Below are 17,673 nucleotides of genomic sequence, written 5' to 3'. Positions count from 1 at the left end.
GTTTGAGGTGACACTGTTCAGTTACACATGAAGTAACCGGATATTTTGGTATATTTTGGAACCACTATTTTTAAGCAGCTCTCCATCGCTTCATAGAGTGTGTTTTGCAGTATAATCACCTGTGGTCTCATGCGTGGGTTCCAGCGCACATAGTAACCCACCCAGAGCTCCAGATGTCTGAGACTGGCCAGTGGATACAGCACCTGGTTTTTATAGTCCACATAGAACGGGTTAGTAAAGTCCTCCGGCTGACTGTTAACGTAGGACCACAATGATATCGTTTTAGTCTGTACTTCCTAAAAACAAGAAAGAGGGAAAGGAGACAGAGTCAGAGAGAGAGACAAAACACACTAAGTCATGATACACTTAGACAAGTTCATTTCAATTCAGAATATTCCAACAGTATTCCAACAAGCCTCCCCCATTAGTGAAAAAAGTGGAGCGTACCTTTTCCACTCTCTCCTGTTCACTGTTGTAGAGGAATGTACCAAACAGGCAGCTGTAGAGGTGGTCCAGGATGGTAATGAGGAAAAGCTCATTGAACTCGAAGGCAGAAGGAAACTGAAAATGAACAGACACTTAGTGGGTTCAATAAACTGCTTACGTAAATGTGGGGCTGCACAATAATGCCTGAACAGATAATCACAGTCTTTTGCTCAATATTGAAGTTATGTTTATTTATTACAATTATTTACTTCATTTAATTGTATTTAATATTATACAACATCCGGAAGAAGAGTTAGCTCTTGTTATCTCTTACTTTATAACATGCAAAAAAATAATCATTCCCTCACAAACCTTTCTTTTTTTTGCCCTTACTCTTGAAATGAATAAGACTTGTCATGTCATGGGAAAGTGCAAAGTCCTGAAGACTCTCCCATGGCGGAAAACTTACTGACACTGGAGACTCCTTCCATAAATGTTAAATGGATGACTTATATAAACCTTAACTAGATCACTGATATGTTTTTTTCTTTGTTAAATAACAACAAATTTATAATATTTTTACGAGTAAGCTGAGATTATGTATTGTGTACTCCATACTGTACTAGTCCGTGTGAATGAGCTGTTACTGTAGAAACGAGAACGAGCACATCACTGTAAGCCTGTAATTTCCCTTGCAGCTGGAACTACTGTCAGAGCCATGCTGTTATAGAAAATTAATCAATGCCTTCTGACCAAACAGATCGGAGAATTCAGCAGCACTGTGGTGTAAAGTATCAACAGCTGACCTGTCTCATCATCTGCCACACACAGTCGATGAACTGCACAAAGAGAGGGGATCTTTCAGAGTTGGCGTGATTCTCATCTCCATGGCCAACACGCTGGGAAACACAGAGGTAGAAAGATGAGGTTAAATATCCATGCATTCACACATCCACACACAACCGCACACTCACTGCGCATACACACCGAGGCGAACTTGTGTCCGAAGCTGATCCACTCCTTCTCGATCAGCACCTGGAAGCCCCTGAGCGTGCGGTAGTACGAGTCCAGCATCAGCATGGCCAGAGAGGTGAGCTGAGCCGTACGGTCCCAGCCGTCACTGCAGTGCACCACCACCGAGCTCTTACTGCATTCAACCTTATCCGCTATACGCACTGCACCTGCTAATAACAGCTACACACACACACACACACACACACACACACACACACACACAGTCAGGTCATACAACCATCACTTCACTGACTGAGTAAAAAAGTTCTGCTTCGTCCTTAGTTAGGGTCACAGCGTTCATTATCTTAAAGTGACAAATGTTGTCTACACTAGAATGTAGATAATAACAAGTAATTAAGTAATTATTATAAGTAATTAAAAATTATAATGTAATAATTATTAGCAATGTAGATTCAGAGCATAATATTTCATTATAAAACAAAACAGAAGCTCTGTGCTCTTATGATCTTCTGTTTTCTGTCTTCAATTAGGAATATTAACAAAGAAGACACGCTGTTTAAATACAGCTAGACATTGCTGCTCTCTGCATGTGTACTTGTTCAAAAACAATTATTGAGTAATAATATTATATATAATGGCATTAAAATACAGATTAGAAATCAATTCAAAAATACCATGTATATCACTGTCCACTTTATTAGGAACACCTGTACACCTGCACGTTTTCTAATCAGCCAATCACGTGGCAGCAGAACAATGCATGCACAGTTGTAAAGAGTGATTATATGAGTTACTACATCCTTCCTGGCAGCTCGAGACAATCTGGCCATTTTCTTCTGACCTCTCTTATCAACAAGGCATTTCCACCCACAGAACTGTTGCTCTCTCAGTGGTTTTTGTTTTTCACACCATTCTCTGTAAACTCTTGACTGATGTGAAAATCCCAGGAGATCAGCAGAAATACTCAAACCAGCCTGTCTGGCACCAACAACCATGCCATGGTTAAAGTCACAGAGATCACACTTTTACCCCATTCTGATGTTTGATGTGAACATTAACTGAAGTTATTGACCTGCATCTGCATGATTTTATTGTGCTGCTGCCACATGATTGGCTGATTCCATACCTGCATAAATGAGCAGGTGTAAGGCTTCTGTAAGGCTCATTTCTTATGAGGTTAATGTGTGTGTGTGTTTACCCTGATATACTCCAGCCAGTGCGTGGCATCTACAGCAGAGTGCCAGTGAGGTTCGTTTATGGTGGGGTAGACCACCTCCTTCAGCTTGCGCAGAGACTCCCGCATCACATGGATGTTGGGAATATCCAGGAAATTCAGCTCCGCATTGGGATAGAAACTTTCGCTCTCATAGCCACCATCTTTAGCCTGGAGAGGAAAAGAGAGGAGAGAAGAGGATGCGATGCTAGAATATACTCAACACTAAAACATGTCACATTATTATACATAAATCCTTATAAAATCTATATATCTGTATATCAATGTTCACAAATATATATAAAAATATATGCATTTCATTTTTACACAATAAATATATCTATATGAAATCATAAACTGAACTTATATCTGAAAACATCTCTCTCTCTCTTTACCTTATTAGTGTCAGCGACACTGTTCTGCCTTGCGTCAAATATGCTCAGCTTGTGTGACTGTGCGTTGGCGTCCATGATGGTCTGCAGGTAGCGCTCGTCCTCTTTGCAGCGGCGGTCTGAGGGGCCCACCAGCGGCTGACTGCAGCGCACAATCGTGGCCTGACTCTCAGGATGGATCCAAGAGAGGACCTGAAAGAGAGCAGGCAACAAAATGCTGTACATCAGAAATTAGAAGTGACACGGACAGCAAGGTATTATGAAGGAATAATGGTATACACTGGGGATTGATGGACAAATATGCCTAGTTTCTTGGAAAATATCATCACTGATAACTGAGAAGCAAAGATGCTCTACAGACAACGTGAAACGGGCAGGATGGCCAGTCCGGTAGGGTTAAACTATGCCATTAATGCGTGTACCAGCATTAACACCGCTAACAATAAGTCTATTATTAGTAACTCAGTCATTAAAGAACACACTCTTGCACACGCACTGACCGGTATGCGATGCTTGGCCCTGAAAGCCGCCACTCTTTTAAGCTCGTCATCTTTGATACTAGTTGGGATGACCAGGAGTGCAGGATATGTGTCACACACTTCATAATTACTGTTTATCTTACTGATAGTCCAACTTTCATTGGGCAGACCCTGTACAAGAGACAAAAACAAAACAAAACAAAAAAAACAATAAATATACACACATTATGAGCCAAAAGGTTTTAAATACTTTTTGTTTAATTACTGGCAAATAAATAAGGAAAATCCTAAAACAAAAGCTCCATCAAATACCTAAAACTTTGTATTTAATGAGTTATTCACGGTCCACTCAGATTCTATATTGGAACTCAAAATTAGTTTTGTTTATTTTTATTAAAATGCACATGCACTTGTTTGATAAATCAGTCACTGTGGGTATATGCTAATATAAAGCATGCATTTGTTTTACAGATAACAGACAATGTTATGACGCATTTGAGTAAGACTTGCAACTTGGAATTTCCAACCTTTGACTAGAAAACCCACAGGAAAGCCTTCTCATTTTGGAATTCCTACCCGGAAAGTTAGGAATGTGTCCTCAACCCCAAGTTCAGCATATGACATCAAGTCAACATGGACGCTCCCACCGTCAACAGTGAAAATCACTTCACTGCTAAATCAGTTTATAGTCATATTTACTTTAGGTCAGACGACACAGACACAATAGATGGTTAAAGCTATAACACTGTCTGTGCAGCTTGCTGTTCTGAGAAAGTAAATAAATCATAAACGCATTATAATTAACGTCACCTTGGTAGCTTGTTGCTAACAAAACATACGCTTTCATGTCCATGTTTTGGATGTCCATGTTTTTTTCCCCACTTTGTAGTGCGAAAATGACATAATCCCGAGCTTACACTTCTGATTTCTGAGTTAAGTTGAATGCATCATTAGTATCAGTCAAAGACAGTAATATACTGTATGTTGTGCGCTACAAGTGCCTAATTACAGTGATCCAGATTAGTCTTTTCCAGTTAGATCTAGATTCAATAAAATCAAAACTGACAAACATTTCTCAGTTCACTTAAACCTATTTCTTTAAAACCTATTACTTAAATTTTTTATTCTGCAGTATTTAACTTTCCATGTTTTGTTGAAGTTTCACCAAAATGTAAATACAGTGTTACAACATGTCTTACCATTCTCTTGTACTCTGATACTGGGTCATAAACCTTCCATCCCTCTACAAGATACTTTTCCGTGTATTGGAAAGCAAACAGGGGCTGGAAAAAGATGTGAAATCAATTATTTACTACTCCTCAACTTTTCTTGTATCGAGGACCGGCAACAAAACCTGGCAACATATTAAAGTTGACACTTTGACTCACCAGATCATTGAACAGCGGGAAGGCGCACTTGGTAAGTGTCTCGACAATTTCCAGTTTGCTCTGTTCCTCCTTCTTATAGGCAAACCTAGGACTCCTCATGTCCTGATGGAGAAAAAGAGAAAGGTTGTGAGTTCATATCCCTAAAAGAGACATAAATACGTGTATGTATGCTGTTCCTGTGTTTGAATCTCATATGCCAGTTCAAGTAGTGCATTAGTTAATTTTTAAAACAAGATTATGTTATACCCCAATGAGTGAGCATATGCAGTAAATAGAAATCCTTCAGGATTTCAGTTTTGCTGTAAATTACTCTTGTGTGAAGAGAAAAAGCCATTGAACAAGGCCCCTAACCCTAGAGTGCTTACTGTATCAACTCTCAATAGTATGTTACTGTGAATACAGCCATCTGTAAAAACTCAGTAACTGTAAATGTTCTCTTTTGTTCTTTCTCAGTTGGTCAGCAGGTCCAGTTCATCGATATTTAAAGAGATCACCATTAACTTACTCAAACCACACTTGCATCATTTGCAATAGAACATACAGCAATGCACGTTCGACCTTATAGAGTAGTCTTTCACCTTGCAGACGATCTCCATTCCCTGCGTATTCTCCCCATGACTCTGAACACTGATGGTCTCCAACCGGCTTATCGCTCCCAAATTCACATTCAGCACAAAGGGATGATCCTAAAAACAGTATGTGATTATAAGCTGATTTAATCTGGAGCAAATGACAAATGATTTTGCTGATTAGTTTTAATGGCACAAATGACACTGCATTAAGACCATCGCTCACCCTCTCAAGACTCATGAAGTAAAGCTTGTAGTCGGTGATTGTGAGCGTGCCTGTCACGGCTCCAGTGAACGGACAGATATACATCACATCTTTAGCTACAGATAAAGAGAGAAACAGTCAGAGATTCCTAGGTGTTTCTGCAGAAGCATCTCGTGAGAAATGTCATGCGGTGTAGTGTGAAGGAGTTCAAGAAAACACTCACCAGTTATTTTAATGCTCTCCCCAGGGACTAGTGGAACCTCATCCATGGGAACTGGCCTCTGCATGTCTTTAAATGCCTGCTGCATAGAAATATGTAAAATTAGAACTAAGTCTAAAGTAATGACTCCCCTAACCACAAAAATACAAAGGCATCTGCATATAAACAATTATTTAAACTGACAAAAAAAAACCCACTATAATTTAAGGCCTGAGGGAATTTAAAATCTGTGATTGCTTACTAATGTTGGTCTTATTTCCATATAATTTGCATTATAAGTAATTTTTTAAATAGAAATTTAGGCAGCCCTAATCTAAGCATGATTTGCCTGTCCTACACCTTCACCTTCCATAAATCAGTATTTGTGTAGTTTAGGATTGACTAATCCCGATTGTCACTGCTTGCACCAGTGTGTATTCAACCTTGTATCCAAAATAGTACTAACAGTACTAATAGTACTAGTACTAAATAGTACTAACCGTTCTGTACCTTTCACAGGGCACAATTTGGACACTAATTCTAAACAGTGCATTGTGGGAATTCAATAACAAACTCGATATCCTCCACTTTGCTTTCAGACAAGGCTACAAAATGGCCAAACTCCCAAAATAGTGCACTATACAGTGAATAGGGTGCAGTTTCAAACAAAAAACAAGTCATAGTTCCTTTGTGTTTTTTCTTTTTATTTGATGTGTTAACAAGTGCCATAGGTAGTCAGTAACAATTAGAGCAGCTAATTTAAAATGTACAATCCAGTGTTTAGGAGACCATGTTCCAGTTTAGGGGACTAACCCAGGTCTACCAAAACAATACTGTTACAAACATTTTGGCTGAATAACACAAAAGGTATGTTATGTTATGATTTTTAATGTGTACTTTTTCAAATATAAATAAATTCAACTCTGATTTCCTTGTCATGTCTTTCCTTTAAATTGTGTCCAAGTTTATTCTGTGTTCCTGTATAATGCATGCTATAAAAATAATACAAAATACATCGTAATTCCTGTAAGTGCTTTGCGAAAGATTCAAAGAAAGGCTGAACACAAATGCACTGAGATGCAGGACTACAGCACTGCAGGAGGCGTAGCAAGCAAAAGTGAGCTGTTATTAATGCAAAACACAGTAATAATGTCAGTCAGTGTGCAGCAGAAATAGAAGAGTAAGTGAGGAGAGAAGCTGCTGAGTGGAGGGAAAGCAGAGAAAGGAAGGATGATTAGGGGTTAAAGAGAGACTTGCCAGAGCGTGAGGAGGCAGCTCAGTGTCACTGTCACCCTCATAGCTATGTTCCTCTCTAGAGTCCTGAGACTGAACAGACAGCCAAGCAGGAAAGAGACAGAAGTGGAAGAAGAAAACAGAGCAAGAAAAAGAACAGAGAATTGAAATAAGTTAACACTGTGAGGAAGAGTCTAAATTAAGAGAACATGAGAGAGGAAGAATGCAGCAGCGTAAACACACACATTTAGGCCTAAAGTTCAAACCTCAATACAAAGACAGGAAGTGTGATATGAGGAAGTTGACAGCACACATACCACACTCAGCGTTCATACCACACTCAGCGTTATAGATTCTACCAAGTGCATTCAGTAATTCAGCACCAATGTTAAAGCACATAACCTTGTACATATCATATGTGCAGGTGAAAGTTTACTGAGACGGAAAGTAAAATTCCTTCAGCACCTATATAAACCTTCAAATGCACACACGACAATTACATTCACTATACAGTATAATACAATCCAACAAGCCAAGGGTGTAGGGAGTTTTTCCCCTGAGGTACATGCCTATATGTGTGCTTATTATTCCGATCCATTCATTCTTATACTTAAATGATTATGAATGATCAGGTATAAAATCAGGTATAATCTCATTTTTAAATGCTCTAAAAAATGGTAATCAGTCCGGCTCTACGAGATGTTTTTGTAGGTCCATGGTGACCAAGGCCTAACGTACAAATGAGAGGCGCCAGTGAATAATAAGACCTTGACACTTTCAACAGCAAGCTGAAGGCCACTGCGTCAACAATAAAAACAGCCAGAGAGGAGAAGAGAAACCCATTTTGAATAATCAGTAATGTTAAAGTGTAACATTAGTATTTGTATGTTTTATTTTTGTATAGATTTTTTTCCCCTTCAGTTCAACCTATTCTTCATTTTATTTCTGTATATTTGCATGAATCACTGCCTAATAAAAATGTTTCTTTCCATACTAGTTCAAATAAAGATGATAAAGCAAACTTTTGGTTTTGTTGGACATGGGTATTATTATTATTACTACTATTATTATTATTATTATTATTATATTTTTTTAATTATTCTTACAAGATCTTTAAAAAGTGAAATAAAAATCAGATGACTCTCAGTGACTTTCTATATAAAATTTTTTTTATCAAGCTGTCTATAATGAATACATTTTAAGTTATTGCAAATATTTCTTGTAATTCAGACGAACATCATAGTACTAGAGGTTGGTATGTCTTAACATCATTCAACAGCACTAGTCCACTAGCAAAGCACAGAAAAGTCAAAGGTCACATACTTCCCACAATCCTGCACATTTCTTCACCACAGCTTCTTTACAACAACAACAACAACAATAAGAAGAAGAAGAATAGTACTGTCCAATTCTTTTGCTAAAAGTGGTGCTCCTCTTAATCAGGATTTCTGACTATAACTCCACTAAGATTTGAAGAAAGAGGCGAATGACTTTCACTGGGATAGCATGCCTACTTTCTATGGAATTAAGTTGCTTAGTTTTCCTTAATTTTACTTGTAACAACACTAAAATTAATGCGACACTTTCCATATTGTACACTAGATCAACAAAAGGTCAGCAAAAAAGAAAGGAGGAAGGAAAGAAAGAACGAAAGAAAGAAAAGAACAGGACCTAATAGTGCACATGACACACTGAACTCTACTTGCACATTTAACACACCCCGGACTGGGCAAATGGTGCCAGTTATACCATAGGTTTTTACTCTTCAAATTCAAGTATCACATGCATATCTATTACTAAAAGCCAGCACTGGGGGAGTGAGTATAAAGACCAGAGGCAGAGGCTAAAGTCATGCAGGAGAAAAAGAGTGTTAACCTACATTATATGGCCAAAAGTTTGTGGACACCTGACCAGCACACTCATATGTGCTTGTTGAACATTTCAGATTTAGTCCCCACTTTGCTGTTATAGTAACCTCCACTCTTCTGCGAAGGCTTTCCATTAGATTTTGGAGCGTGGCTGTGGGGATTTGTGCTCATTCAGCCACAAGAGCATTAGTGTGGTCAAGTACTGATGTTGGGAGAGGAGGCCTGGGGTGCAGTCGGTGTTCCAGTTCAGTAAAAGTGTTCAGTGGGTTGAGATCAGGGATCTGTACAGGCCACTCGAGTTCAGTGCAAACCATGTCTTTATGGACCTCGCTTTGTGCACAGGGGCAGTGTCATGCTGGAACATGTGGGCAAAACCTCCTCGTTTCAGTGAAAGGAAATTGTAATGCTACAGCATACAAAGACATTCTAGACAATTTTACACTTCCAACTTTGTGGCAACAGTGTGAGAAAGGGTCACATATGGGCGTGAAGGTCACATGTCTACAAACTTTTGGCTAAATAGTGTATGAAACTAAGGAATCAGCTTGGATAGGAGCTTGGATAGGAGTGATTAGACACAGCCAGCTCTCAAAGACAATCTTACCCTCAAATTAGGCCTCTTGGATACCTGTCGATCACAGACAAACACGAACACACACACACACACACATATATAGATGAACATGCAGTCAATAGAGGTGATAAAGGCGGAATCAGTTTCTGCCTCAGCACATAGCTGTAGAAGTGTGGAATGAGGTTTGAAGGTGGAAATGTAGAAATTTAGAAATTATTTTTGATGACTCATCTTTCAGTTTTTTACTGACTCCGAAAAGACTGTTATTCTTTGGATTGACTGCAGAAAGAAAATGCGTGTCTTATGCTGGCAACCTCCACACTCCTGGTCTGGTCACATTGGATGTACTCTTTCTTAGACATTATGAACATAGAACTATCAGTGGCAAGAATGCATGGAGCTACTCAAAAGACTCTCTCTGCATGGTCAAGGGCAATCTCTAAAATTAAGGAGCTGTTGTAATTGATTTAATTGTTTTTACATGTTGTACATGTAATTGATTGTTAGATTAAAATTTGTAATTTTTTGTTTATTTATTTATTTTCATCTTAGTGTTATCTTCTTGAATGGTTGTGATCTTATTGCATGTATTGTCAATAACTGCACCTTAACGTGTTATGGGGGAGTGGGATGGGGGATGGGGGGATTACATGGTCGCCATGGGCGAATGGGATGGAACTTAATAAGGGTAAGACTGTTCAAAGTGTTGTACCTTTATTTTATACCAATGTATCTTTGCACTTTAACATGGTTTGCAGTCTTGAATAAAAATTTGATTTAAAAAAAAAAAAAAAAAGATTATTTTGATACTATTATATAGTTTGATTTGTATACCATGGCTGTACAGTGTAACGATATTGTCACACATGTTGGGATAGATTCAGACTGTGTAAATGTTTTCGAGCCTTATGTCCCTCACTGTACTGAACTGTACTGTATATGCAATATCAGAGGACATTTCTTCTCGGCTCGTGCATCTCCTCAAAAGTGTCATGATTAAAAAGTGATAGATAATTTTCTGAGGTAGAAAACTGAGGCGAGAGGCACTGAAAAGGAAGATCAGATGTAGTAGATTTATATAAGATGTATTAATAAGCAGTAATTTGGCCAGAACAATGCAGTCAAGAATGTGGATCAGTGACAATGAGGTTCACTCACCTAAGGATTAAATCTGTTCATTTGTATATTTCCATATCATGTCTGGTATAATTTTTATATTAATTTCATGATGAACAAAATGGTGATTTCAACCAAAGCATATGGATTCAGGAACTAGTATTTCCAACTCCTATTTCTTTACACATTGTATAACAGACTTGTTTAAATGATTTCTTTCCTAATAAATGAATAAAAGCGTCTCAGACTGTTATGTCACATTGTAGTTAAAAGCTTTGTATAATAAAGCTGGGCAAGTATAGTAGTAACCAAATGCTGAGAGGAAAATTACATTTTCAAATGACGTTAGAGTCAGACATTTATGTAATATGTACTTATTTCGGCCATTGCTTTTAGGACTGCAGGAGGATTAACACAGAGATGATGTCATGTCTACACCCAGAATCCTCTCAGCCTTAGAAATCTAATAAAGGCTTCATAATAATATAGATACGACGTTGAGTTACTGAAGGATTTCTCCTGGTTCATCTTTAAATGAGATTGAAATTTAGTGTTTTGTTTGTGATATTTTGTACAGCTACACAGACATGTCGTACCAGTTAACAATAGCAGCATTAGTAGCATGATAAAAGACATTTTTTCACTCAATGCTGCAATAGATCGTGCTACAGCACTTTAACAGCAGTGCTGCCTGATATCCTACAGCTTTCATTGCTAATATGATATTATTTGTCTTCACACAAAATATATTATTCAGCCAAACAATGGTTTTGAGTGTGTTAGGTATACAGTTTGTATAATTAGCCTTGTAGCTCCAGCACACCAAACAGGTCCACACAGATCAACTCCAATTGGGATAAAGTGAAAATTGTGCAAATTATTATTTTTTTCTTTAAAAATTATTTCTTTTAAAGGATCAGACAAAGTACCCGCACTCATATCTGTAATAAGCAATAACAAGAATCATATCAGCACATGTGATCACAGCACAATATGACCAATAATAAAGAGAGTTTAAAAGCATTGCCGAACAAAAACAAGCAAAGGGAAAGCAAACAGTTAAATTTGAGTGATTGCCAACAGTGTACGACAGAATTACACAATTATTCACTTGTTGTATTATGCACTCTATCAATACAGAAGCACACAGACACAGCAGCACACATATCACACTCGTGTCTTACCCTATGCTCTAGCTTCCACCCAATCTGTTGGTCAAAAACAATGCATGCACCACAATGACACATACAGTAAAGAAAAATGGATTTTGTATCCCTGTACTACACTCACTTTGAAAACCAGACTAGGTAGTAAGCAAGTAAGTAGGTTTGCTTTTTTCCATTCCAGTTAGCTTCACGATAATATGAAGATAAATACATAAAATGTGTTTTTGTTAAAATGATGTGGACATACAATGAACTCACATGTAGATTAGGAATCATGTAACACTGCTTTAGTTTGAATAATGATATGAATGATATTAGGAAAGAATCTGAAACATTAAAAATAAACATCAGCACTATACTGGATCTGCTGACCTTGCAGTCACGGTTCACAATCTCAGGAATAGCGGAGCTTGAGATCTGGCTGGAGATTGTGGCAGCAATCAGCTGTTTACACCATTCAACATGAGAGCCTGTGGGGCTGAGAAACACACACACACACACACACACGAAGAGTAAATTCACCTGATCACTGAGACCACATACTACCTTACTGAAAAATATCAAAATATTATGCCATGTACATGGTGACATACCATTATATGCCTATCATGGCACACTCACCAAACACTTTATTAGGAACACTATAAAATCATACAGTAATAAAAATTATAAAATAATTTTGCCAGTTTGTTGTGGCATGGATTCCACAAAATGTTTGAAACATTCCTTTGAGAGTCTGGTCCATGTTGACATGATCACATCACACAGTTCCTGCAGATTTTTCAGGTGCACTTTCAAGCTGCGAATCTCCCATTCTACCCCAACTTCTACCCAGACATTCCAGTGGTGTTCTACTGGATTCAGATCCGGTGACTGAGAAGGCCATTGAAGAACACTGAACTCATTGTCATGTTCATGAAACCAGTTTGAGATGACTTCTGCTTTGTGACAGGGTGCATTATTATGTGGAAATAGCCATTAGAAGATGGGTAAGTTGTAGCCATGAAGGGATGCACACAGTCAGCAACAATATTCAAATAGGCTGTGGCATTCAAGCGATGATTGATTGGTATTAACAAGCCCAAAGTGTGCCAAGAAAACATTCCCCACACCATTACACCACCTCCACCAGCCTGGACTGTTGACATGAGGCAAGTTGGGTCCATGCATTCATGCTGTTGGCTCAACTTCTGACTCTACCATCTGTGTGCCTCAGCAGAAATCACGATTCATCAGACCAGGCTACGTTTTTCCAGTCTTCAGCTGTCCAGTTTTGGTGAGCATGTGCCCCCTGCAGCCTCAGCTTTCTGTTCTTGGCTGACAGAAGTGGAACCGACATGGTCTTCTGCTGTTGTAGCCCATCCGCCTCAAGGTTCTGCTCACCACAATTGTACAGAGTGGTTATCTGAGTTACTGTACCAACAATCATGCCACAGACAAAATCACTCAGATCACATTTTTCCCCCATTCTGACGGTTGATGTGAACATTACCTGAAGCTGCTGGACCGTATTTTTTGCATTGGATTGCTGCAACACGTTTGGCTGATTAGATAATTGCATGAATGAGTAGGTGTACAGGTGTTCCTAATATAGTGAACAGTGAGTGTAGATAGATAACTTTATTGATACCTGAGGGAAATTGTTTTGTTGTAGCAGTACAGTAACAGAAATTACAAGGACACAGACTATGCACAGAGAACCCATACTTAGTAAACTAAATAAGTAAGAATAAAATAAGATGCTAAGAAGCGACAGAAGTACACACTTCACACAAAGGAAATAGTGTGTGTGAGGAGCATGTCAATGCAGCTCCGAGATAGCTGAGAACAGAGTATGTGCCTATATATATCCTTATGCAATTCAGACTGGCTTGAGTAAACCTCCTTGAACATACAAAGACAAAACACCCCCAACATTAAAACAATAACAACAGCAACAAAAAAACAGGTTGTTACTGACTTCATTTGGATGTTTCCATTTACTGGGTGAAACGAGTCAGTGACCAAATTGGCCAGAAATTCAGAATGGCTAAAGTAAAGCTACAGAGACAAAATATCACCCCAAACAACAACAAGCTGGTATTGACTTCATTTGGATGGTTCCATTTTCTTGGTGAAACCAGCAAGTTACCAAATAAAAATTCAAAATGGCTAAAGTAAAGCTACTTGAACCTACAAAGACAAAATATCACCCCCAAGCAACCACAACAACCACATCACCAAGCTGGTATTGACTTCGTTTGGATGTTTCCATTTTCTGGGTGAAACGAGTCAGTGACCAAACTGGCTAGAAATTCAAGATGGCTAAAGTAAAGCTACAAAGACAAAATATCACCCCCAAACAACATCAACAACAACAACAACAAGTTGGTATTGACTTCATTTGGATGGTTCCATTTTCTTGGTGAAACCGGCAAGTTACCAAATAAAAATTCAAAATGGCTACAGTAAAGCTACTTGAACCTACAAAGATAATACAAGCACCCCAATTAATACCAATACAACTAAAACTAATACTAATATAACTAATGACAGGTTTGGAGGACTGCCCCAGTTTCTGGACACCAGGCTGCTATGGTGTTGGTAATGAGTGTATTGTGTGTGAAGTGAGCAGGTTTAATGAAGCTCTGTAGCTGAATGAAGGCTGAAGCTCTGCAGCTGAATGAAGGCTGAAGCTCTGTAGCTGAATGAAGGCTGAAGCTCTGTAGCTGAATGAAGGCTGAAGCTCTGTAGCTGACGGAGGCTGAAGCTCTGTAGCTGAATCAGACTGAAGCTCTGTAGCTGAATCAGACTGAAGCTCTGTAGCTGAATCAGACTGAAGCTCTGTAGCTGAATGAAGGCTGAAGCTCTGTAGCTGAATCAGACTGAAGCTCTGTAGCTGAATCAGACTGAAGCTCTGTAGCTGAATCAGACTGAAGCTCTGTAGCTGAATGAAGGCTGAAGCTCTGTAGCTGAATGAAGGCTGAAGCTCTGTAGCTGAATCAGACTGAAGCTCTGTAGCTGAATCAGACTGAAGCTCTGTAGCTGAATGAAGGCTGAAGCTCTGTAGCTGAATCAGACTGAAGCTCTGTAGCTGAATGAAGGCTGAAGCTCTGTAGCTGAATGAAGGCTGAAGCTCTGTAGCTGAATGAAGGCTGAAGCTGTGTAGCTGAATCAGACTGAAGCTCTGTAGCTGATGGAGGCTGAAGCTCTGTAGCTGAATCAGACTGAAGCTCTGTAGCTGATGGAGGCTGAAGCTCTGTAGCTGATGGAGGCTGAAGCTCTGTAGCTGAATAAAGGCTGAAGCAGAATGAAGCTCTGTAGCTGAATCAGACTGAAGCTCTGTAGCTGAATAAAGGCTGAAGCTCTGTAGCTGAATAAAGGCTGAAGCTCTGTAGCTGAATAAAGGCTGAAGCTCTGTAGCTGAATAAAGGCTGAAGCTCTGTAGCTGATGGAGACTGAAGCTCTGTAGCTGAATAAAGGCTGAAGCAGAATGAAGCTCTGTAGCTGAATCAGACTGAAGCTCTGTAGCTGATGGAGGCTGAAGCTCTGTAGCTGAATAAAGGCTGAAGCAGAATGAAGCTCTGTAGCTGAATAAAGGCTGAAGCAGAATGAAGCTCTGTAGCTGATGGAGGCTGAAGCTCTGTAGCTGAATCAGACTGAAGCTCTGTAGCTGATGGAGGCTGAAGCTCTGTAGCTGAATCAGACTGAAGCTCTGTAGCTGATGGAGGCTGAAGCTCTGTAGCTGAATAAAGGCTGAAGCAGAATGAAGCTCTGTAGCTGAATCAGACTGAAGCTCTGTAGCTGAATAAAGGCTGAAGCTCTGTAGCTGAATAAAGGCTGAAGCTCTGTAGCTGAATAAAGGCTGAAGCTCTGTAGCTGAATAAAGGCTGAAGCTCTGTAGCTGATGGAGACTGAAGCTCTGTAGCTGAATAAAGGCTGAAGCAGAATGAAGCTCTGTAGCTGAATAAAGGCTGAAGCAGAATGAAGCTCTGTAGCTGAATCAGACTGAAGCTCTGTAGCTGATGGAGGCTGAAGCTCTGTAGCTGAATAAAGGCTGAAGCAGAATGAAGCTCTGTAGCTGAATCAGACTGAAGCTCTGTAGCTGATGGAGGCTGAAGCTCTGTAGCTGAATAAAGGCTGAAGCAGAATGAAGCTCTGTAGCTGATGGAGGCTGAAGCTCTGTAGCTGAATAAAGGCTGAAGCAGAATGAAGCTCTGTAGCTGATGGAGGCTGAAGCTCTGTAGCTGATGGAGGCTGAAGCAGACTGAAGCTCTGTAGCTGATGGAGGCTGAAGCTCTGTAGCTGATGGAGGCTGAAGCAGACTGAAGCTCTGTAGCTGATGGAGGCTGAAGCTCTGTAGCTGATGGAGGCTGAAGCAGACTGAAGCTCTGTAGCTGAATAAAGGCTGAAGCTCTGTAGCTGAATAAAGACTGAAGCTCTGTAGCTGAATAAAGGCTGAAGCTCTGTAGCTGAATCAGACTGAAGCTCTGTAGCTGAATAAAGGCTGAAGCTCTGTAGCTGAATAAAGGCTGAAGCAGACTGACGCTCTGTAGCTGAATAAAGGCTGAAGCTCTGTAGCTGAATAAAGGCTGAAGCAGACTGACGCTCTGTAGCTGAATAAAGGCTGAAGCTCTGTAGCTGAATGAAGGCTGAAGCTCTGTAGCTGATGGAGGCTGAAGCAGAATGAAGCTCTGTAGCTGATGGAGGCTGAAGCAGAATGAAGCTCTGTAGCTGATGGAGGCTGAAGCAGAATGAAGCTCTGTAGCTGATGGAGGCTGAAGCAGAATGAAGCTCTGTAGCTGATGGAGGCTGAAGCAGACTGAAGCTCTGTAGCTGAATAAAGGCTGAAGCTCTGTAGCTGAATAAAGGCTGAAGCTCTGTAGCTGAATAAAGGCTGAAGCTCTGTAGCTGAATCAGACTGAAGCTCTGTAGCTGAATAAAGGCTGAAGCTCTGTAGCTGATGGAGGCTGAAGCAGAATGAAGCTCTGTAGCTGAATAAAGGCTGAAGCTCTGTAGCTGAATAAAGGCTGAAGCAGAGCTCTGTCCTCATCACTGAGAAACTGATGTCTCGGGTATTTGAAAAAAATGCAGGCCTACATGATGAGCCCTCATTAGCAGTGATAATGCAGAGCTTCTTTTAACACGTTTATAAAGACCTACAACGCATCATTTCAGGACGACTGATGCGCTGAACTGCGAAATAAAAACAGTGGAGAAACAGAAAGCCGGCACAGAGGATGGATGGATGGATGGATAGATGATGGATGGGTGTATGAGCCCTTTCCTTTGGTAGGCGGTGTCGACTGTGCACCGGGCATCTAAACGAGCTATAAACGAACCCTGTATGTTGTTATTATGTGTGTGTGTGTGTGTGAGAGAGAGAGAGAGAGAGAGAGAGAGAAAGGAGGAAGCCATATTCACCTGTCCACCGAGTCGCTGCTGTCTTGTCGAGGCGCGATGTTTACTGCCAGAGCCCGCGGCTTCCTCGGAACCGGCGGTATCGCGGGATTCTCGGAGCCAGAACACGCCTGTTTCTCCATGTTTTCCGCTTCCTGTCTCCTGAATGTTTGTCGCTATCGCTTTATCTCTCTGTGCAGAAGGGGAGGCAGTCGGCTATCAGTGTGTGTGTGTGTGTGTGCTCTTCTTCCCCTCCCTTATGAAGGAAACGCCGTCATCGCTTCCTGGAGTGCTTTTGCTATTATGCTGCTGACAAAAAGCGCTTCCGTTTACTTATGGCGAGGAAATCATCTCTCTCTCTGTCTCTCTCTCTCACACACACACACACACGTCTTCCTATCTTACTGAGGACCTTCCTTTGAAATAATTCTTAAAGCTATGCCTACACCCAAATCTAACCCTAACATTCACCTCATTAACCAAAATAAAAC

At 40.1% G+C, this 17,673-nt stretch overlaps 1 protein-coding gene across 7 annotated transcripts in view; it reads right to left on the bottom strand.

Moving 5' to 3' along the window:
* mtmr1a (myotubularin related protein 1a) overlaps positions 1 to 17,673 on the bottom strand; it is a 22,644-nt gene extending 4,971 nt beyond the window's left edge. Inside the window, exons 1-16 of one of the 7 annotated variants that reach the window (XM_026936026.3) lie at positions 17,207 to 17,673; positions 12,176 to 12,281; positions 11,822 to 11,845; positions 9,552 to 9,575; positions 5,871 to 5,946; positions 5,669 to 5,763; positions 5,452 to 5,559; positions 4,874 to 4,975; positions 4,685 to 4,768; positions 3,507 to 3,656; positions 3,010 to 3,198; positions 2,600 to 2,785; positions 1,414 to 1,620; positions 1,233 to 1,325; positions 448 to 561; positions 120 to 296 (exon numbers count right to left, since the gene is read on the bottom strand). In XM_026936026.3, the coding sequence (XP_026791827.3) occupies positions 120 to 296; positions 448 to 561; positions 1,233 to 1,325; positions 1,414 to 1,620; positions 2,600 to 2,785; positions 3,010 to 3,198; positions 3,507 to 3,656; positions 4,685 to 4,768; positions 4,874 to 4,975; positions 5,452 to 5,559; positions 5,669 to 5,763; positions 5,871 to 5,946; positions 9,552 to 9,575; positions 11,822 to 11,845; positions 12,176 to 12,281; positions 17,207 to 17,325 (1,854 nt within the window). In that variant the 5' untranslated portion in view covers positions 17,326 to 17,673. Of the gene's footprint in view, positions 1 to 119; positions 297 to 447; positions 562 to 1,232; positions 1,326 to 1,413; positions 1,621 to 2,599; positions 2,786 to 3,009; positions 3,199 to 3,506; positions 3,657 to 4,684; positions 4,769 to 4,873; positions 4,976 to 5,451; positions 5,560 to 5,668; positions 5,764 to 5,870; positions 5,950 to 7,103; positions 7,173 to 9,551; positions 9,576 to 11,821; positions 11,846 to 12,175; positions 12,282 to 17,206 lie in introns of all 7 variants that reach the window. The other 6 variants (XM_026936025.3, XM_034303558.2, XM_026936028.3 and 3 more) reach the window with 6 other exon arrangements.

The sequence above is a fragment of the Pangasianodon hypophthalmus genome, chromosome 4, assembly GCF_027358585.1.
Source record: "Pangasianodon hypophthalmus isolate fPanHyp1 chromosome 4, fPanHyp1.pri, whole genome shotgun sequence".
NCBI lineage: Eukaryota > Metazoa > Chordata > Actinopteri > Siluriformes > Pangasiidae > Pangasianodon > Pangasianodon hypophthalmus.
The sequence above is the reverse complement of the archived record's forward strand: the minus strand, read 5'-3'. Positions and strand labels throughout refer to the sequence as shown.